This window comes from Eimeria tenella, genomic scaffold, assembly GCF_000499545.2.
Source record: "Eimeria tenella Houghton genomic scaffold, Eth_scaff40, whole genome shotgun sequence".
Taxonomy (NCBI): Eukaryota; Apicomplexa; class Conoidasida; order Eucoccidiorida; family Eimeriidae; genus Eimeria; species Eimeria tenella.
Genome location: NW_013543335.1, coordinates 236630 through 257126, shown reverse-complemented (window position 1 = coordinate 257126; position 20497 = coordinate 236630). Strand labels below are relative to the sequence as shown.

Here is a 20497-nt window from a genome sequence, read left to right as displayed (position 1 = left end):
TGCCGGAGTGGCCTTTATGCCTCCCGGAATGAGGGTGCAGATCCCAGGAATTATTCATGAGAAACCACAGTTAATGTGTATGGCCATATCAAAATTTAGGGATGTTTGATATACGGACCGTATGTCGGGGCGAGAGTGCGTGCCCACCTCCCAAATATGTGAGACGCCACTTGTAACTGTAGCACAAGTCAATGTTCTGTGTACATAACACTATAATTTGTTTTACCCCACAACTGAACCTCATTTGAGACATATTATGCTTGCTGCACATGCTTTGAACTGCACGGCGAAAGATCGAGCAGATCACCCCACATTTATGGAGTAAAGACGGCCTTCTCGCAAAGCAAGCCCTACACTTAGCGTTCACTGAACAACATCGTCATTTAAAGTTCGTTTTGTGAAAAGTTGATTGTACAGATTAGCAACACATCCCCAAGAGAGGGTTGTATCGCCCGAAACAGGCGTCAGCCTGGTGACCAATTGTATGATTTCGTCATTCGCTGCTTATGTTGAGTATACCACACCTTTAGCGTGGAAATCTACAACATAAATTAAAATGAAAGCAGCTTCTAAGAGTAAAATGCAATTTCGAGGGCAAAACATATACTCTGTGCTCTCGAAGTAGAGAGCAACCTGAGAAGTGGGGCATCCGCTTCCTTCTGCGGAACTTCCGCTTCCAAATCCTGTATTTCGTGCAACTGATACAAAAATTTGCACGAATAAAACAGAAGAATCAATAAGAACCTATGCAAGGTTCGTTTTAGGGACAAGAATCTGCGTTTGGTCTCTTATTCGCTGTTGGCAGGCTAGCGGGGGTGGGGCTTCGACTGAGCGCTTACAGATCGTCGACTGTACTCGAACGGGATCACTTCTATAGGCGATCCACACGTTCACCACTACATCGACAGACAACACCACAAGTCGTGAAGATGAGACAGGCGCCCTGCCGAACCTTGAAGGGAGGCCCTGCCTGCAAAGGTGGCGGCTTTGATGATAAGGGGAATCGGGCGGACAGCCCCATTTCCATCGGCGTGGGCGGGTCTGAGCGACGCCTCACAAAAAGTATTTGCAGTGTTGCATGCATAGTCCTTGGTTGGGTTATTGTTGTTTGTGCGAGTTTTGTTTTGTGTGACGCGCTCCGTTTCGGCGGAATCGATGTATCTGTGAACTGCCCTCTCGGGGGTCCCGGGGGGTCGGTCAGTCTCTCGCACGTCAAGGATAGCCATTCTCCAGTAGTTTTTTGTACTGTGCAGCATCCACGTGTCTCAGTTGGTGCAGGCCTTTAGTGCACAAGAATGCAAGGAGCAGCGACGCCGACCACCCGGTCCTCACCGACAGTTTCGCAGGTGTCCTAAGGCAAGCTCAATGAGAACAGAAATCTCATGTTGACCAAAAAGGGAAAAGCTTGCTTGATTTTGATTTTCAGTACGAATACAAACTGTGAAAGCATGGCCTATCGACAGTTTCACTCAGCAGTTCATTAATAACAGCAGCGGCTTCAGAGGCAATTCAGAGTTATTTGTTGACGCTAAGCAGCATGAGCATAGTTACACACTGCTCTGTATCACCTGTAAGGGTAAATCCTTGTGTTGGGACCGTTGCTGTTGCCACGTAAATGGAGATCTTCCGAAACAGTTTCTACGGAAGTAACCGGGACAACAACAGCTCCTAAACTGGTTTTGAACATTGGTTGTAGCGGGGAACAACTCTTTCAAGGGCGTAATGCCTAATCGTTGGAGTGTTCATCCCTATTCTACATTTTCACTCTTGTGCGCATTTACTGCATTTCAGTGCAAGGCAGCCGTTGGCGCCGAATCACTGGAATTGGGAAGAGTCCCACAGGAGGTGAATGCAGATGTGCAGCAGCCTCGAGCTAGGGATTGTTGGAATGCCGCTGCTCATTCACTTAAATGAAGAAGCAAAATGCTAAAGTTCTGAACAAAAGACCGCTAGCAAGCGCGCCCTCCTGCGTCTGTCCACCGTTGTGACAGATCAAAATAAAGCAGTGCGACTAAGACGATGCACAAGATATCGCCCTGGGGTTGTTCCCTCTGTAGATCTTCTCCAGCTCTCGAAAGCCCCGCCCCATGCACTCTACCGGACACTACGGACATGCAGGCATGCATGCAACTGTGCGCATTCATATGTGTGGCTCCAGCCACGCATGCAGATTTGCACACTTCCGTGCATGCACACAGTGCATGCGCTCCAGCAGCAGCGTAGTCAGCCGGTCTTGTTGCACAAATGCAACGGCTACTCCGTGTTGGTACTGCCCCTGCGCACAAGTCCACAGCAGAAGAAACGGGGCCTTCAACAGCAAACACCGCTGGCGCTGCTGCGGCGCAGCAGGTAAACTGCAAAGAATAATAAATCCTCTAAGGATTTTAATAGGATATTTAAGGCGTGTTTACTCTCAAATAAGAATATTTACTCTATTTACTCTGTCTAAAGATGACTCGAACAAATAGAGCTAATTTACTTCGTCTAAAATGCGAATATTTACTCCGTCTAACGACGACTTGAACAAATAAAGCTAATTTACTTTGTCTAAAGATGACTTCAAGAAAGAAAGCTAAAAGTTCAACTCGCTCACTGGCCAATTACATGAGTGCAAATTAGTTTCACTTCTGCCGAGCCTTACGTGCTCATAATTAACGAAATGTTTTCTCCCTTCAGCAAAATCCTGCCGACAAACACGCGAGTATTCTTCTTGAGGTGAATTTCCTCCGCGTCGTCCAAAACCATATTCATGTATTCATCAAATCCCTGGAAAAGAACAAACCCTAAACCCTAAACCCTAACCCTAGGCCTTGCAAGTGCAGAAAGCAGCAGCAACGAAACAGCAAAACTGCCGCAGCAAACCGCTGCACTTAAAAGCTGGCTAGATCTCCGTGAGAGAGTACAACACGGCCAGAAATGTCAAAGTTCACCTGAAAAAGACCGAACATTTGCTGCATAAGTGGAAATGAAGTCAAACAGCAGCTCCCAGCTCACCATAATGCGGCCTTCAATGCGCAAGTCCGGCTGTTCGTACAGCCAAAGCTGAACTCGACTCTTGTTTGTGAAAAACCTGAAAATCAGGTTCTGCAGAGGCAAAAGGCAGCAGCACAAGGTTTGGAATGAAGCCGAAGGCAAGAGCAATTAATAAGATAGCCACAAGTCCCCACCAGGATCTCAGAGTGCATGCAGTGTACAGCCCATACACATTCTCTCCCCTTGTATTCTACTCTGTAGTCTTCATAGAAAATATCAAAGAGAGCGACAGAACTGAGCCTGGGTGATCTCGTGGGCGCTGCAGCAACTCCCGTGTTGTAGCATTCGCGTGGTGAAGGATTGCAGTCTTACAATCGGCTGAGTCATAATTTTTTGGAGCTTCTTGTTGCTCATTTGGTGCGTCATTTTCGTAAAGAGGAGTGTAGAGCTCGGGGTAGCGCGCCGGCCAGAAGATCTTCTGCTTAACGATACAGCAGAAGCTGTAGATTAGAAAAATTGACAAAGATGAATGTTCAGCCCACGAGCCGGCGTTCTGCAACTCCGAACTGGCTGCAAGTGGTGCAGCCGCCACGAAAAGCTGGCCTGAAGGGTTGGCGCTGCCCCTCCCGGCTTCTACTAACAAACAAAATAGATCAATAAGAGCCTTCAACGCCAAAAAAGTGAAGCAGCTTCAGGAAATAGGTCCGTAAGGATTGGTAGGCGGGTTTCCCTGAGGCGGCGCATGCACCGGCATTCACAGGGTGGCCAGGAAAGGAAAGGTTGAGAAGGAGAGTGGAAGGAAACAAAAAATTCCTCTCCAATTTGCTACAATTAGCGTAAACTAGACCTATGGAATTGGAAAATTCAACCTTTTCCAGTCAGGAAGCCACACGAGCTCTCCCAACGAGGGCTGGTGGGGTGCGTACCAGCGGAGCCGGCTGCTGCTGCTGCTGCTGCGTTCCCGATCCGGGGTATATTCAGACACGGGGAGGGGCTGATACTTATTTTCAAGTGGACTTATTGAAACTCGCACGCCAGAACATTAGTCAAGTTCTTAGGAGCACACGCCGCTAGTGCCTGAAAAGGCAGGCCTCCAGTGTGTAACCTGCAATGGCGTGGGCGTAGAACTCAGCGGCTCTGCGACGTGTTCGGCTGCGCCTTCTACGCATTTCGTTCTTTTCCCTTTTGCCAAATTCACTGATGTTTTGTGCTTGCTGAGACGGGGCTGGAATAAGAATGTTTACGTAGCTCGAGAGCTGCTGGCGGTGCAGGCGTAGACAGCCGAGGTGGCAACAAGTTGGAAAGGTCTTCTTTTTGGCCTTAACTCACCTCCGTCGGGATTTTAAAGTCAAAAATCTTGCAGCGGGAAAGATGGAAAGCTATTTGAACCGCGCAAATGCAGTTTTCTGCGCACTTATGGTCAGCCTCAGCGTCCTGGCCATCGGAAACGTCATATCTTCCTACTTCCTCATGGGCCCCATATCGGGATCCATCGCCGTGAAAGACGTGTACGGCTTCAGTTACAACTACGCCTTGAACGTGAGCATTGCTTAGAAGAGTTTATCAATTCAATTCTGTATTGTTTTGTTGCAGCTTCCCAGAGTGTCCTGCGCAGGGACTTGCATGCGCTGGCCCAGTGCACTACACTGGTGTTTCTGCTCCCCTCGGGGAGTTGTTTATATTCTTAGAAGCCTCGCTGATTTACATTCGTTTCGCGTTTTTTGGTGAGGACATTCTCGTTGTTTGCAGATGATGCTTGTGCTTGTTTTAGGGGGACCAGGCAGTTTTGTCTTTGGACATAAAGGCCGATCTGCGGGGTTTGTTTCAGTGGAACGCGAAACAGGTGTACCTGTTTGTAGTGGCTGAGTACGAGACGCCGCAGCACCCGACGAACCAAGTGGTGGTGTTTGACCGCATCATTATGGATGACGGCGTCGCTGTAATAGACTGGCCGAACACTCCCGCGAAGTACCATTTTAGAGATAAAGGGAGGGGTCTGAGGGGCCGCGAAGTGACAGTGAAGCTGCAGGTTGTCTACCACCCCATTGTGGGCCGTATGTACACCCAAACCATCGCCACGAACACCTTCCGCATGCCCGGCCAGTACGACCGCGTCACGCACAAGCAGCAGCAGGAGCAGCAGCAGCAGCAGGCGCGGGAAGCAGCAATGGCTGCTGCTGCCAGGCCGGAAGACATTGCATAGCCGCAGCTGCAGGCCTCGCCAGCAGCAACTGCCTCTGCTCTTGCAAACTCAATCTGCCTTTTGTTTGAAGTCGAGGCCCTCTAGTTGCACCCCAGGTGCCTTAAACGCGTGCTGCTTCTTAAGCTAAAGCTTTACTTAACAGCAATAAGCTAAAGCTTTACTGGACAGCAAACTTCCCAAGACCCCCCGTAGCCCCATGAAAGGCTGGAGTGTCTTCGTAGTGAAACTTCGCCGGGTGGGGGTGGGGCCCCGCTGTCGGTGTGCAAATCATGTACAGTCTTTTCCTTACGACTTGCATTCTCTGGTGTGGACAGGAAGCAACTTTTGCTGGTCTTTGGCTTCAGTAGAGGCCGCGAAAACTCTAGCTTGCAAGTCTAGAGGAGTGCTTTGGTGGTTTGTTGAGAGGGGCTCATTAGAATGTGCTTAGAACTAGAAATTCAGATGAATATTCCCCCAAATTCACAAAAGAAGTACTATTTTGCATTCTTTTGGAGGAAACAGCTGCCGTCTTGCCCCATGCCTCCCTCCCAATTGGCCAAATGGACCAACACTCAGCGCCCAGCAGGGAAAGCCTCAGTGGGGTTGCCACATTAAGAAGCCAGCTGAGCACTACAACTCAAATGCTGGATGTTTTTTGCTGCAGTTTATTGGGCAAGTAGTTGTTGTTTTAGATAGAGTTGAGAATAAGAGTTGATAAGGTGAGATGGAGCAGCAGCGTAGGCAAGTCTAGAGCGCTGAAGGCGCGCTTCCTCTTCCCAGTAGAAAGACAGCAGTGGAAAGTGGCCATCATTTGACTCTGAGTTCCTCACAAGATGTGAACTGAGGAAACTGAGGAGTGCGAGTAAGTTTTTTACAGCTCGAAAACTTCGCCCAAAAGGTTTGAACCAAAATGCGTTTTTGCAGGATAAAGTTTAGCATCAGCATGTTCCATTTGGGTAGGTCACAGTGGCGCCAGAAACGCCGAGGTAAGAAGCAACAGCTTGGCAAAGGGCAAGAGAAAAGGGTGAAAACTATGAACATCAATGAGCTGCAACAGGTGCCTTACTGGGCACTCTGCGCCGCAGCAGGCCTGTCTTCACATGCCTTACGGTGAAAAATAACGTTTGATACCGTCTCTAAGGGTTGATTGCCACAACAGGTTCAACAAAGCACGGCCTTGCTTGCACTGTTTGCTCAGGAATACTCTTTACGTGCACCCTGGTGCTCTCCGATAGCATTTCAATCGAGCTGCGACCTCTGGGCGCTGAGCCACATGATAGCAATAGAGGCACTTGCTATTGTAGAAGATGGAGTTTTTGCTTGTTGCATCTACTTCCTTGATTTCCTAAGGTGCTGCTCGAGGTAGATGGTGAATCCCCAAAGGCCGCAGCACTGAGCCTACGTGAGCGATCAGACAGGGAACCGGCGTACCCCAGTTCAAGTGAAGTTGCTGAACTTCGGCGACCCTAGTGTGATTCGACAACCAAATTTTAAAGAAAAACCAGAGGCAGCGGTAGTTTGAGAATTCTTCGTCGCGGTTTTCATGTCCTGCGCATGAGTGAGTGCCGGGTGCTCGTCAGTGGCGGGCAGTCGACAGGCCAAACCGTAACAAAACTAAAGCGACTAATATCTTATTTGAGCATTTTTGAGCTTCAAAACTAGATTTATGGTTGAAGAAAATGAATAGTTTGATAAACGAGAAATTTCAACGGAAACACTATGATGGGATTCATGCGCCCTGGAATAGCGAATCGGTTTATTTCGCCGGTCTCGTTTCCAGAGACACAGAGTAGGCTTGACTGATGTCTCCAGTGTGTTCCCTCGTCACAAATCGTCTTTTACAGTGTTTAGATTATATTTACATTTGAAAAAGTAAGACTTTCTTGGCAAGTGTTTTACCTTTTCTGTCTTCGGCAGCGCGGTTCATTAAGGAGCCGTGCGTTCAGTAGTTTTGAAGGCAGTGCCGCCTTCGACTGCCCTTTTGGAACCAACGTTGAAACGTTGAGCCGTAGACAAAAAGAAACATAGAAAATTATGACAGGCAATTTGGATGAAATATCTCTCTTTTGACGGCCCTCTTGATAGGTCACAAAGCTTCCTTTACCTGTGTATCTCCGAAGTGTTGCGCAGTTTTTTCCTCCCACAAGCAGGAGAATAACAGCCCTTTCCTCCCCCCACCCCCACTTTTCATAAAATTTTCCCCCAATGTTTCGTTTGTTCATTCCAGTGCTGCGAGCAAGGCATGCCTCATTTCTGATGAGCACCTGCCGTGCGATGTTCGTGTTTCTTTGTACATTTCTTGTCCTAACCTTTCTCTCTATTGACTTCTGCAAATCTTTGTCTTTGAAACATTCTCATGGTCTAGGGCACCCCAACACTGGGGCCGTGGCATTAGGAGGCTCAGCGGACAACTTGGTGGAACTTGACCCACCTACTAATGCACCGGAGACCTCCGTGTACGTTGACCAGGGAAAGCTCGGGGATTTTCCCGACATGAATACCGAAGAACCTCCTACGAAATCGCGTTACCCTAAACCTTTACGCGCAGTGGCAAGACTCTTTGCCAGCAGGTGGCTGGCCTCCCGAAAGCGAAAAAGGCGTCTGGCCCTTCAGATCTGTTACTGGTACTTACGAGGCCGGCATAAGCGTGTGACTCCATCGAAACTTTTAATCTTTTTGCCTGACGCGAATGCGGATGGGGTGGGCAGCAGGAAAAAAATGCCTCGCGGGGGCTGCTGCACTATGCGTAAGTCTTCTCCAAGGTTCAGGCGGGCAAATTGAATGACTACAGGAAAACTAGCAACCACCAGTCTTGCCAAATAGTACAACACTACTCACCATCTAAATGAAAACGGGGCTCAGTAGCAGGAGATGAATGTTCACACCCAGCCTAATTTTGGTACTAAGAAATGTGCTTCTGTCCGATTTATTTCAGCCCGGTTCCGCCGCAAGGGAAGTGAAATGCTTGCTGACACCGATCCAAGCCTATCCCAAAAAGACATACAAACGGCATTTCGGGTCAACGAAGCGTTTCGCGAACTATTTGAGCATATCCACAAATGCGAAGGTCGAGTTAAAAGAAGGCAGCCTGCAAGTTTTTGTATTGATGCGTTCGTCACCTCTCCCCTGACTGTTAGTCTACAAACCGCCAGTATATCGACGGTAGCGATGGGCAAGGAAATGGCTTGCAAAGACCCCAAACAAACTTTGGAGGAGAAAAGCCGAGTTACATGGTTGATTGACCCCATGCTACGTGAACAACTCTCCGGCCCGAGTGAGACTGGCACGGAATTAAACGAATTACTTACTCGTCTCAACGAGCTTTACGATAATGTGCAAATGGCAAGAACTGCAATAGATATCGCAACCATGGCAGCAGGAGAAACTTGGTGGAGCCCCTACACGAAAGATGAGCTGGAGACTATCTTGCACAGGAACCGTCTAGTGGCCCCAGGACAGATTTTGGCTGACGAGGATTCGGCTACAGGTGAGGAGGCAGCTGCGGCAGAAGAAACGGAAGCAGGCGAAGCTGCAAGCGCTGCCGCAGACGCGGATCAAAGCACTGTAGTCAAGATCGGAGACCCGGAGGTGATGCCTTTAACTGCAAGCGCACGGGCACTCAGAGATACAATTAAAACTGTGGAACGACCGCTCCACAACCGCAATGACGAGGGAGCAAGCGCCGAGCGCCCTGTTCGGGAGTCGGATGACCTCGTTGAGCTTAGAGGGAAGGTGATATTACACGTGCTGTGCAAAACAGAAGCACTTACTACGGTTTTGCTCGTTTCTCACAAGAAGCTTCTGGAAAAAATGCTACGGAAGCGCATCTCGCCGGCAAAGTTGAAATTTGCCATTTTATCATGCGGAGTAGAGCCCAGCTTGGCGGTATTAAGTTCGAAGACGCCTGTGTCATCGATACAGCAAAGCTTAGGTGATTTGTCACAGTTGCCAGCCCAGGAAGAATAGATGTGCGAAGCGGGGAAGAGCCGATGCGTTATGGGAAATATGAAAGTCTTGTAGATATTGGTTGAATCAGAGACCATTCCGCCGCATCTGATCATCCTCCCACTGTACGCTAAGGACTTGACCTAGATGTGTTTTAGTCAAGATCTTTTGGGTCTCCTTTGAGGCAAGAAACGTTTTTGAGTGTTTCACGCAGGACGCCATGAAACTGACAGATTTGGGGGGGTTTCCAGCTAGCTTGATTACTATTATGCTTGTAGGCTACCCCCCAGTGTTTTAATTTGATTGTTTTCTATTATTGTTTATCTCCTTCGTTGTGATTGTCAATCGCGCGCCTTCTTCGATTGCATACATGTGCTTAAAACCCAAACGCCCTCCAGAATTTCTCGCCTTTGGTTTATTTTTCGTCGAAAGCTCCGCGAAAAAAAACACAGAAAGCTGGATGGAGTCGGACCAAGCCATTTTCGCACATGATCACTGGGGTGTATCAGAAAAACTCCTACGCAGACGATAATGACCAGCTAAACTAGCATCGGAAAATGATGGTTGTCTTTTTGCTAATTAACTATTTCACTACGAACTCTACAGGAGCCTCAATTAGTTGCACCGGATACACAATGCTAAATCAACAGATGAAAATGACGCCTGTATAACATTACTGAGGTGGAAAGATAGTTCTCCATGCAAAGAAACTAGTGATATCTTCATTCAATATTCCACAGATTTTATCTCTGCGTATGTTCCAATTAGCTGCAGCCATGCCGAGTTGGTGGCATTGTGCCATTAGAAGCTGGTACGATAATTCTTGCTTCGTTTGCGCTGTTTGCACAGTGCGCAAAAAACAAAGCATAGGGCAGCTTCACACACCCAGCTGCAAGATCTCTTCTGCAAAGCATATGTTGTTCTACTATTTCCTCTCACTGTGCTCTATCAAATAAAAATTATTTATCTTTATGGGGCTCGTGGGGTCGCTCCCGAGTTGCCCATGATTCAGCCATCAACTTTTTAGGCCTCCTAATTCTGCAAGACAAAGTTACAAAAAAACCCAACTTACGTACAGTGCACGCCGCTGTGACCGACTCTTGCTGCAGCAAGCATCACTTTTGGACCCCATCAACACTTCTAGAACTTTGCTGACTTGCAGAAAATTCGATCAAATGCGCGTCCAAAATTAGACAGCAGTAGCTGCAGCAAGTGGCATTAGTTGCGTATCTAGTGGCGCCCGGCATTTCGTCTCGATGCCGTTGGAGACAGAGTTAGTACAGGCACAACAAAAGGCATGTTAAAGTGCAGCTGTCCACCAAATTAGCAGCTACAGCCCAGTGATTCAAACTAGGTGAAAGAAGGCGTTAGGACAAAGGCTAAATAAGCTTGCATATTGTTTTTTTTTCTGCCACACTGCTGTTCAGAGTTATCTTGCTGCTAAATTTATTCACTTAGGGGGTAAAACGGCAGCTCGAGAGTTCTGTGCGATATTGTATCGCACTGCAATGCAGCACTGCCCTCTCAGGGTTTCGAAAAATAGTAGCACAAACTGCCGCCTATTAGGTAGATATCCGCGGAAGTTTCTTCCAGTTTGTGACAATTGAAGCCAATCTATCACAACTCTCCTCCTTAGCATTACCAGAATCAAATGACATTGACTTTTGCAACAAGGTCCGCCAAACGCGAGCCTGGGCCCAGCGCACTGCCAAACTTTCAGTCCTTTCCTGTCTAATGGACCACAAAGTTGCAAGGTTCAGCTCACGCGGCTATACCGATTTCGACTCTCACTCTTAAAGTTCCACTGGATACAAATGTAGTGCTCGAAGAGGCTTAAGCTAATGTGAGTACTAAAAATCCTTAGATGAGAAGCCGTAAGCATTTTTAGTGGAACAAGGCCATTGCCACAGGTTGAAATCTAGTACTTACAAACAAAGAGGCGCATATTGAACGCAGCTCCCTTATTGAAAGAAATATCTAACACTAAGATATCAAGTGATTTAATGCTGTGCTTCCTTTGTGTGCACTGGTGTGCGTAGACGGTCCCATGGTGTGCTATGGTGGCGCAGGAACACGTTCGTGGCAATCCAAAGGCTGTAACGCTCGAAAGTTGCCAAAAGCTCAGCCTCATGCATTGTATTTAATGGTTAAGCATCAGTTTTCGTTGTTTTGCGCGGCTGTGGCACTGTTCATTCAATAAAATTCGAAGTCTCGAGACAGTTAACAGTTCGCCCACACTCCGCCTCTTGGCGCCAAAACAATTACTTTTCTGGAAAAAGAAGAACTCTAGGAGCATCCAAAACCCACCTTACAGACGTGATTATCAAATGCAGAGCTACAGGTTTGAAACCTTGGCTCGGTGGGAATGTTTTGTTTCGACTGTAGCTTTCTCGCATTTGTCTGCGGCCACGTGCCCCACATCCTTCTTAAATGCTTCAGGATTAAGGGATTCGGTAGGCATAGGCCTCTTGCATTTGTAAGGGAAGCGGAGAAGGCAAAGTTTGGTGTCCTTTGGTGGGCAGCAGCAAGTGATTTTGCTGCTTGGTCTTCCCTGTCACCTCGTTCCCCAAGAAAAGCCCTCCGGGCCGCGAAAGTTTCAGCGAAAGTCCATCAAAAAACTTTAGAACCCTTAAAGGGTTTAATATTCATAATAACGGCGTAGGGTATGGAGTTTTTGTTCTTGGATAAGTCTTGCTCCGGTAGGCTGCTGTCTTGTGGGAACGCTTTCAGAGTACGACGGTGTGCATTTCAGTCTTCCGGTTGAAACTGTCTAAAAGATGTGAATGAAGGCTATACCTAATCACAGCACCGTTAATTGTGCATTAATTAGTCTAGCTGAAAATGTCTAAATCCATTTAAATGCTTCAGGACGAACGGCATTCATCTGTGAAGCCTCCATTTTCGGCGCACCCCATGTGTGACCATCCGCGGTCCACAGGACGCCCATTTCCCTGGGAGCTCAATGCGGGCTTTATCAGTTTCCGTTTCAAGACACATTAAAAAATTCGGTACTCAGTGGTAGCATTGTCGTCTCTGTTGTTCATTTTTTTAGTTTGTGCAGTCGACCGTGTCACGCGACACCAGGGGACTCATCGACCCGTGGCGACCCCGGCTTACTGCAACGGAGCGCCATTAAAATGTGCAAAGGGCAGGTAATTAATTGAAGGTGATTGACTTTAAAGGACATTTTAAGGAGCAGACAGCAGAACGGGAGTGGTCACGAGGTGATCTGAAGGCGAAAACATGCCGTGTTTGTTTCGAGCCTTCCAAAGTTGAAGAGCAGCAACACCCAACATCTTCCGGTCTACAATTCTGGTTATGCACTAAGAATGGAGTCAACTTGGCTTTCTTATGCCCCACGTCTTGGGAAACGCGGGCTTTCCCTGGGCACCCGCGTTTCAGCTCTATGGATTCTTTCGGCGTGCCTAGCTTTACCCATTGCTGTTATTGACCTCAGCTGGCCGTTGACTCCGCAGACTGCTGAGGCCATCAAGATGCCTCCCAGAGGAGCAGTTTCGTTTGGAGGCTCTACAGACCAGCTGCTGGCACTTGAAGACGTGGAACCAGAAACGGAGTCTGCAGTGGCGAGGTCTCAAGAGCGAGGCAAAGGCAAAGCCCGCCCCCGAAAGCGCAGGTCAAGGGTTCGGCGCTCTCTACAGAAACTCTTTAAAGGACAGACAATCGCAAATCAAAGAAGACGGAAACTCCTCGCCCGCGAAATATGCAACTGGCATGTTTTCGAAAGGTACAGTGCCGGAGCTCCATCAAAGCTGCTCATTTTCTTGACCACTGCAGGACAGAAGGAAGAGCGGTCTGGGGGCTGCTGCGGTATGAGTAAGCATTTTAGCTTCTTCCATATTAACAAACCTAAAGCCCCCTTCTTTTCTTCCTAATCGTTTGTGGAAGATACAAATACAAGTTGTTTATAGAGATACAATGCTTGGAATGGATGAAACTAGTCAAAGTGTGTTGAACTCATGTACAGTTTTGATGCCTTTTTTGAATTTTTGCATCTGATGTATCTCAGGAACCCGGAGGAACCAAAGCGTTGAAGTCGATCCCCCACTTTCCACCCAAGCTGAGGACGATGCATTGGATCTCAATGGAGAGCTTTTGGCATTGTTTCAAGACGTGCAAAAGTGCGAGAAGCGCAAAAGGGGAACAGGGCATTCATCATTTTGTGTTGACGCTTTCGTCAGCTCCCCCCTAACGGCTGCCATACAAACTGCCAGCAAAGCGACCGCCATAGTCGGCAAAGATATTGCATGCAAAGATCCTCACCACAATGAGACACCCAGAACCCGAGCGACCTGGCTGCTTAGTCCACTGGCGCGTGAACAGGTAGAGAGTTTAGCAGACGTGGGAACAGAGCTTGAGGAGCTGCTGAGGCGTCTAACTCACTTTTTTGAAACTGTACAATTGGAAAGGACTGTTGTTGATACGGGGGTCATGGCTCCGGGACAGCCTTGGTGGTATACCAACACCGAAGCTCAACTGCGGGATGCTCTTGAAAGAATTCGGGCGTTGTCCTCCGATACGCCATCTTCACAATTTGGAGAAGCAGCAGCGGGGGTGACTGCAGGGCCGCAAGAAGGGGAATCAGGCCTGGCCGCAGGCTACAGCGCTTCCAGCGTAGTCCCGATCGGATTTCCAGATATTCTTCCTCCATCTAAAGGTTCAAAAGCCCTCAAGACAGCACTTGACTCGGCAGAAGCACTTCTGCTCAGCAGCGTTGACTCAGGAACGTCCGCTGACATACCTCCTCGGGAATCACAGGAGGCGGTACTGCTCAGGGGAAAGATGCTGTTGCAAAGTTTATGCAATGCAGAGCCACTAAGCACCGCTTTGATTACAACACACGCACGATTTTTGGATGGGCTTTCAAGATACAGCACTGTCGATTCAGCGACCATAAAAGTTGCTATATTGTCCTGCATTGCAGAGCCTACTCTGCAGTTTCTGGAGGAGCTGCAGGACATCAGTGGAAAAGCAAGAAGCAATAGCTTCTCCTCAGAAGACTCACAGGAATCTGGCCAAAGTGGATGGAGTTGAATTGTCTCGCCATGCAAAGCGCAAATGCGGTGAACCTCCTGAGCCTAGCTATCTGGGAAACCAATTGACACTTCCACGGAATAATATTCATCTTTGTAAAAAACTGAAGAAAATCATGCAGAACATACAATTGTTTTTTCATTCATTATCGAAAGACATTGCAGAATGTCCTCTGCCAGCAGGCTTAAAATGCTTGTTGGAAGTACATTGTCATCTGCGCACCTAGAGACACCGACAGTGCCTATAATGGGAAATAATGTGCAGTGAAACGCGGCGTTGCTTTCTTACTTTTCCAGACGCTGCTTTATGCTGCAGACACAGAACATGCACACTTATTTGTAGCTGAATTACGCTGTTCCCGCCCAGTGGTGCCCGCGCCCTAAAGATACTTAAATGGAAACGGTTAGACCCGCTGTAGCTCACTCTTTGCCAACCATGACTGTTCAGCCCCTCATTCGCTACAAAATAAGACATACTAAACATCTACGAATGCAATAGTCTAGCAACGAAATATCTGCTCCTCGAACTGAGCCTTCGGCCCACCCATGAAGCCACATATTCGATTTTGTGACGCGGATTTGGAAATCCTTCACGAATGTGAGGAGTAAAACACTTATTTTGACCCCTATAAAGGCGAGCCTTCATCTTTTCAGCTTCGCGTTTTTTATCCCGAGTAATTCTCCACATTTTGCGGTGGGATTTCGCCAGTCGCAGCGTGAGGCTCGAACCAGGCAGCAGTACGGCGGCACAGTTGTTTTTCCTTTTTCCGGAAGCAGGTTAAACCGCTTAACCTGCTCTTTGCAATAGCACTGGTGACCGCAGCGGAGGACAATTGAATGCTGTGTTCCTTAACAAATGCTTCTTCGATTTTTAACGAGTACTTGTTTCCTTAACAGCGGATACTGCTAGGTGACAGGCTCTCCCGTTGTACGTCGCCAAGTATGTTCACGAAAGTATATCCAAAATGAACATTAAGATTTTCAGATTTTGACAGAGAGGCGGACAGACGTGTGGCCAAGACAGGTAACCTCTTAGCCCGCTTTTGGGCCTCGAGTTCTAGCTGGCCTGAAAACAGAGAAACTTGACTGAAGTTCGTCGCTGCATGGTGCGTGAGAGAACAGGATTTTCCTTTTTTTTGAATCTTATGAGCTAAGCGATTAGTCTCAACTAAAAGAGCTGCTCCGGTCGGTCTTCTCACAGTAAAATGCTTGCATGCACACGCATTACTTTCCTTGTGCTTGTGTTAACATGCTTCTGTGTCCATGCCTTGGTAGCTGATTCCTCGTGATATTATGGACTTCTATGTCAATGCTGTGGTTTCTTCCTCGAAATTTCCGCCCCATTGGCATTCATTGTTGTCCCTTCCTGGCAGTTCAGATTGCAAGTCAGGGTTGCGGTGCTTGCTGAGTTGCTTCTGTAGCAAGGTAGACGTCAACACCCTTGAATATTTGAAAAAATTGTGCATTTTGAGAAGATGAAGGAAAGTACTGAGTGCTTTCATTAGATAGGTACATGTTTCGAATCATTTAACCAACTTTTAACTCTTGCTCTGCGGGGCTGTCACAGCAAGTGCTGTAAAGTGCAATTTTTCATTTTATTTTCGTTCCTTCGAGCTCCCTTTTGTTCTTTGGACATATAAGACATTTAATTGCTTCTTATTTTGACATCCTGATCAGGCTAGAAGAAAACTGCAAATATCTGAGGTACTCAGTGATAATTGTTACGTGGAAGCTAATTTTCGAGAACAACAGACGCATCAATGGCAAGCAGTGGCCGCAGTTTCCTCTCGTCTTTACACAATACAGTAGTGAAGCGAAGGGCGGGGTATGCTTTGGTGTATTTTTGCTGTGTGTAAGGCAAAAAAATCTCTTCTTTAAAGACATTCTGGGGGCTGAGATGTCTGCGTGCCTAAGTGCGGCGTTAATAGATAGGGCTCGAAGATTTCTACAGCCACTCGCCGAAACGGAGAGATATGAGTACAAAAAATGAAAAGTAGGATGGAAAACTGCAAACAGATGAACGTCAAGTAGGCCTGTACCACTTGTACCTTCGGACAGGTTTGTAGGATCGGCTCTTGTGCCTCTTCCGTTTGTTCGCACGCTCTTAACGGATCACTACTGTCTGAATAGTCCCAACTCATTGTTTATAAAAAAGGAAAAATTGCCGATTCTCCTTTTTTAACTTGTACTTTGTCCAAGTGCATGTAGTTGTTGCAGCTGGCTGCTACGCAAGGGGTCTAGGCTTGCTGGTCGAGGTTGTGACGCGGCACACTGCGCCCTGAACTCTTCTAAGTTCTTAAAATATTCACAGAAACGGTAATATTACAAAGTGGAGGTTAGTTGCATTTGTTTTTGACATTGGCCCACGCGCCCAGGGCCAGCAAGTATCGGGCAGCAGTAGCGAAGTCATGTTCTCAATGCAACTCAAAGAGAAAGCTGAGTATTTCTGCCCTCCAGTGTTTCCCGTCCTTCTAATTATTAGGTTTTTCCATTTTTCTGACAGTATTTGGAAGGACTCAAGAGGCCTGAAAGACCTTCTTGGGTGATGGGACCACACGAGAGCACCAGTGACCACCCAGCGCAGCACTGGTCCTCGGGGGCCGCTCCATTCCGGTACAGCACAAGGTATGTCTGCATGCCATTTTTGTCATCTTCCGGCATATTTTGCCCCAATTGTAAACTTTAAACACAATTTTTGTGTTTTCTTTCATGGGAGATCGCATCTAAACGCGCAGCGGACGTCCTCGCGGGCCGAAATAGGTCTCGGGGGAAGGGACCACTGGGACGCGGACGTGTGCGAGCCGTTTTTTCCCCTTTCTTAAAGGTGCCTCATCAATTTAAACTGAATTTGAAAAGGGATTAGCTACACCGGAGAAAACACTGAAAGGCTCTGTTGCTCACCCGCTGAAGGGGAGGTGCTGTCAGCTCATCGACAGACACCGCAGGGTTCACCTTCTGGTTCTTGGCCGATCCCTCTCTTCTCTGTGCACATCTCTTGATGAATTGGCGCGCAGAAAGACAAATTTAACTCCAAATATCCCAAGGATTTGACCTTTCCCGTCTTCCCGCCGCGAGAGCCTCCCCCGCGGGCCACAATGCTCCTCCTGTGGCTCGAAGCTGCACTGCTCTGGTGCCTGGGGGGAAATGGCGGCTCTCTGAAGACCCAGTGGGCGCCAGCCATCACCACAGCTGTTGCTATCACCACCCCGCGCTTCAAGCTGCACGGAGTTTTGCTGCCGGGGAACCGCGGGAGGTTCCCCCGTTACTTCAGAGAAGAGGAAATGGAGTTGCTGGTGCCCCGTGCAGCTTCGAGGGAGGAGGACGCGCTGGGGCCGCGGCGAAAGTACCTCAAGGCGCTGCGGGGAGAGTGCGAAGAGCCCTCGATCTGCGACTGCGGCCTCAAGTCCTGCAGGGCGGTGGCCCGCCGCAGGCGCCAGCTGCAGGCTCTTGCAGGAAAACTTCATGAATGGAAAACTCAGAAAAATCCAGAACACTGGGGGACTAAGCTTTTGCTGGTTGTGCGCCATGCGCAGAGCACCGCCAACCAGCGCCTCCGGACTCTCACGGGAGTCGCTTCGTTGGCGTGTGGGTTTCGGTTCAAATTCAAGTTCAGTGTTCCAAATTAATCCAAATTACTAATTAGTTTCCTTATTTCTCTTGATCATATTCATTGTTTCGCGCTTAAGAACACCACTTCCAGCTTTCCACAGTGGGCTCTTGTCGCATGATTTCGCAGCACGAGAGGTTGCAGAAATGGCAAATGTGCACGTACAACTGCGCATGCGCACTTATTAGCACTATTTCAATTTCTGTTTTGCTTATTAAGACTTTTCTGGGCCTTAAAAGGCTTTAGGACTCCTCTGAAGCCCCTACTTTCCCCCGGACTTGTGCTGAGTGGCTGCTGCAGGGAGCAACCTAAGAAAGAGGAGCTGGGGCCCCGTGGATCCTGCGCTTTCGGCGAAGGGCCGGGAACAGTGTCGCGCTGCAGGTGCAGATATGTTGTATTTGATGGAGCTGCTGGACTCGCTGGGTTCGCGGGACTTCTGCTTCCAGAGCTTCATGGTTTCGCCCATGACCCGCACCCTGCAGACCGCGAGCTTGATATTCGGGGGCATTGGGGAGCGCATGCGGTGCCCCTCGGAGGACTCCGGGGGGACAGAAGAGGGCTATTTGCCCTGGCTAGTGGACCCTTTGCTGCGGGAGAAGCTTACGAATCTGTCGGACACGGGCACGGAGTACGGGGAGCTGCGGGAGCAGCTGCAGCAGTTGTACTTGCGTCAAACGATCCTCTCCGGCGTTTTCGACTTCACCGCAGTTCCCCCGGGAACTCGCTGGTGGCTCTTAGACTCAAAAGAAAGTCTGCAGAGACTCCTCGAGGACTTCCCCGCCATGCCCATGCCCCAGGGCAGCACCAGTAGCTCCAAGTTGCCCGCTGCAGCCATTACTTTGGAGAGGCGCTCGGCAAACAGAAGCGTTGTGAGTCTAGGCGGGGCCACTCCTGCGCGTTTGTCCTCTGCAGAACAGTCTGTGAAGGCCGCAGTCGTTGCAAGGCAGCGCCAGCTGATTTCGGAAATGGAAGACGACAAATTGCAGAACTTCTGGGGAGCCGTCGGCAACACCGGCCCCCCACAACCGGAGTCCTGGGACCATTTGAAACTCAGGGGGACTCTGCTGCTCCAGACTCTCTGCAGATCAGATCCCACAACTTTTCTACTAGTCACGCATTCCCATCTCGTTACTGCCCTCGATGGCCGCGGCACCATGGGCAATGCAAGTGCGAAGCCGCTGCTGCTGCACTGCGGCAGAAAGCCGTACGTCACCGCGCTCTGAGGCCCCTCCTCCGCGAAACAACGGAGGGAACAGGAAATTAAAAGGGAACCAAACGAGGATACGGGAAATGAGGAAGGAAAGAAGGGGAATTAACTGCGGGGAGGGGCTCTGTAGCGCGAAAATGAGGCAGCAGACTCCGCCTTGGTCTTGCTTTGGCTCCGCAGTCTACAGCCCAGGTTTGTCGCACCGCAGAACTTCAGATTATTCCGTTTATTTTGTTTTCGAGGCTACAAAATGTGCAGCCTGACAGGCAAGGATCCCAAATATTGATTTATGCGCTAGCCACGGGGCCGAAACTCTGCACAGGAAGCTGTCAGTGTTCTTCACTTTTGTCAAATTTGTCCGCTTTTCTGGGAAGCTGTAGTGCCAGAATGACCATTTCTACCTTTCCCGCAAAGGACACTGCCGACTGCACTTGCAGACGGCCCTAGTACAGAAGCTGCAAATGCGGTCTGGCTACGGGGAGAGCTGCCGCTGCTGCTAGTCAGCAGCAACGCGTTCTTGGCCCAAAGCTGCATTTAACTATTGAAACATTTCATTGCTTGAGAAGCTCTTTGTGCCAGAACGACAATCTTTACCTTCCACGCAAAGACACCTGCCGACTGCAACTGCAGCCGGCTTGTGCAGAATCTGCAGATGCAAACTAGTGCACAAGCAAACAGAGCTGCTCCAGCTGCTGCTGCTGCTGCTGTTTCTGAATTTCAGCAGCAACTTGGGTCCGTTTGAAAGCTGCATTTCGTGTACGGGGCTGGTTTTGTGTTGCGTTTCTTGCGAAACAAAAAAAAATAGGAGTTGAGCAGCAGATCTGCGCCGCGCGGCGCGGGTCCTGCTGTATGTTCACATATCCGAGCTCGTCGTCTTTAGTGCGAGGGTCTTGGCATTAGATACCTTTCCCTTTTGGAAATGAAAGCGTTGAAGCAGTTTTAGAGCGGGATCAGTCTCGGGGTGTCGTCGCAGACAAGAGAGAAGACGCGGATTTCCGCATTTGCAAATTTTCGGGTGCCCGTGAGCGCCTTGAGGAACAAAGAGTGGCTCACGATGAAGGCGGAGTCCATTCCTTCAGCTCTACAAAGGACTGACAAGAGCAATTTGGCGCGAAGGTCCAGCAAATTGGAACTTTCGTTGGCCACCGTCTGATATATCGGCAGCTTTCCATTCCGGAGGCGCCACTCCTTGAGCCTTCGGTGGGCGGCCAGCGGCGCCCTCGCGGGCTTTTCTGCGATCTCCAGGGCCCTTCGAACGGCCCCTTCAGCAGCAGTTAAGGGTCTCTTTGCTGCTTTCCCGAGAACGAGGACTTGTTCGTTTTGCTGCTCCCCCCCGCTTTCCGAGGCCGCCGTGCTCGCCGTGTCCGACAGCAGGCTGCTGCTGCTGCTCTTCAAACTTTCTGCAAAGATTTCGTTCAGAGCTTCCAACTGTTCTTCGATTTCGGGGGCCCACCACTCGTCGCCTTCCGCCAGCAGCCCGAAGTCCAGCACGCACTCTTCGATGCTGCCGGCCTGCTGCAGCAGCAGCAGCC

The 20497-nt window shown here is 49.1% G+C and overlaps 6 protein-coding genes across 6 annotated transcripts in view; 4 read left to right on the top strand and 2 right to left on the bottom strand.

The window, feature by feature from the left end:
- Positions 1-2253: 2253 nt before the first annotated feature.
- ETH_00007295 (small nuclear ribonucleoprotein E, putative) lies at positions 2254-3399 on the bottom strand (the record flags this gene model as incomplete). Its single annotated transcript, XM_013376827.1, has 4 exons — positions 2254-2275; positions 2642-2766; positions 2995-3084; positions 3346-3399. 4 exons carry the CDS (start codon positions 3397-3399, stop codon positions 2254-2256), a joined length of 291 nt encoding a protein of 96 aa, XP_013232281.1.
- A 945-nt stretch (positions 3400-4344) lies between these two features.
- Positions 4345-5176, top strand: ETH_00007290 (signal peptidase subunit, putative; the record flags this gene model as incomplete). Its single annotated transcript, XM_013376826.1, has 2 exons — positions 4345-4512; positions 4745-5176. The coding sequence occupies 2 exons, from the start codon at positions 4345-4347 to the stop codon at positions 5174-5176; spliced, it is 600 nt and encodes a 199-aa protein (XP_013232280.1).
- Positions 5177-8116: 2940 nt separating this feature from the next.
- Positions 8117-9121, top strand: ETH_00007285 (uncharacterized protein; the record flags this gene model as incomplete). Its single annotated transcript, XM_013376825.1, has 1 exon — positions 8117-9121. One exon carries the CDS (start codon positions 8117-8119, stop codon positions 9119-9121), a length of 1005 nt encoding a protein of 334 aa, XP_013232279.1.
- A 3308-nt stretch (positions 9122-12429) lies between these two features.
- Positions 12430-14152, top strand: ETH_00007280 (uncharacterized protein; the record flags this gene model as incomplete). Its single annotated transcript, XM_013376824.1, has 2 exons — positions 12430-12934; positions 13128-14152. 2 exons carry the CDS (start codon positions 12430-12432, stop codon positions 14150-14152), a joined length of 1530 nt encoding a protein of 509 aa, XP_013232278.1.
- A 3094-nt stretch (positions 14153-17246) lies between these two features.
- ETH_00007275 (uncharacterized protein) lies at positions 17247-18981 on the top strand (the record flags this gene model as incomplete). Its single annotated transcript, XM_013376823.1, has 2 exons — positions 17247-17736; positions 18059-18981. 2 exons carry the CDS (start codon positions 17247-17249, stop codon positions 18979-18981), a joined length of 1413 nt encoding a protein of 470 aa, XP_013232277.1.
- A 923-nt stretch (positions 18982-19904) lies between these two features.
- Positions 19905-20497, bottom strand: part of ETH_00007270 (uncharacterized protein) — a gene marked incomplete at both ends in the record, with an annotated part of 2034 nt that continues 1441 nt past the window's right edge. The window contains one exon of the mRNA XM_013376822.1: positions 19905-20497. Within this exon, the coding sequence (XP_013232276.1) occupies positions 19905-20497 (593 nt within the window).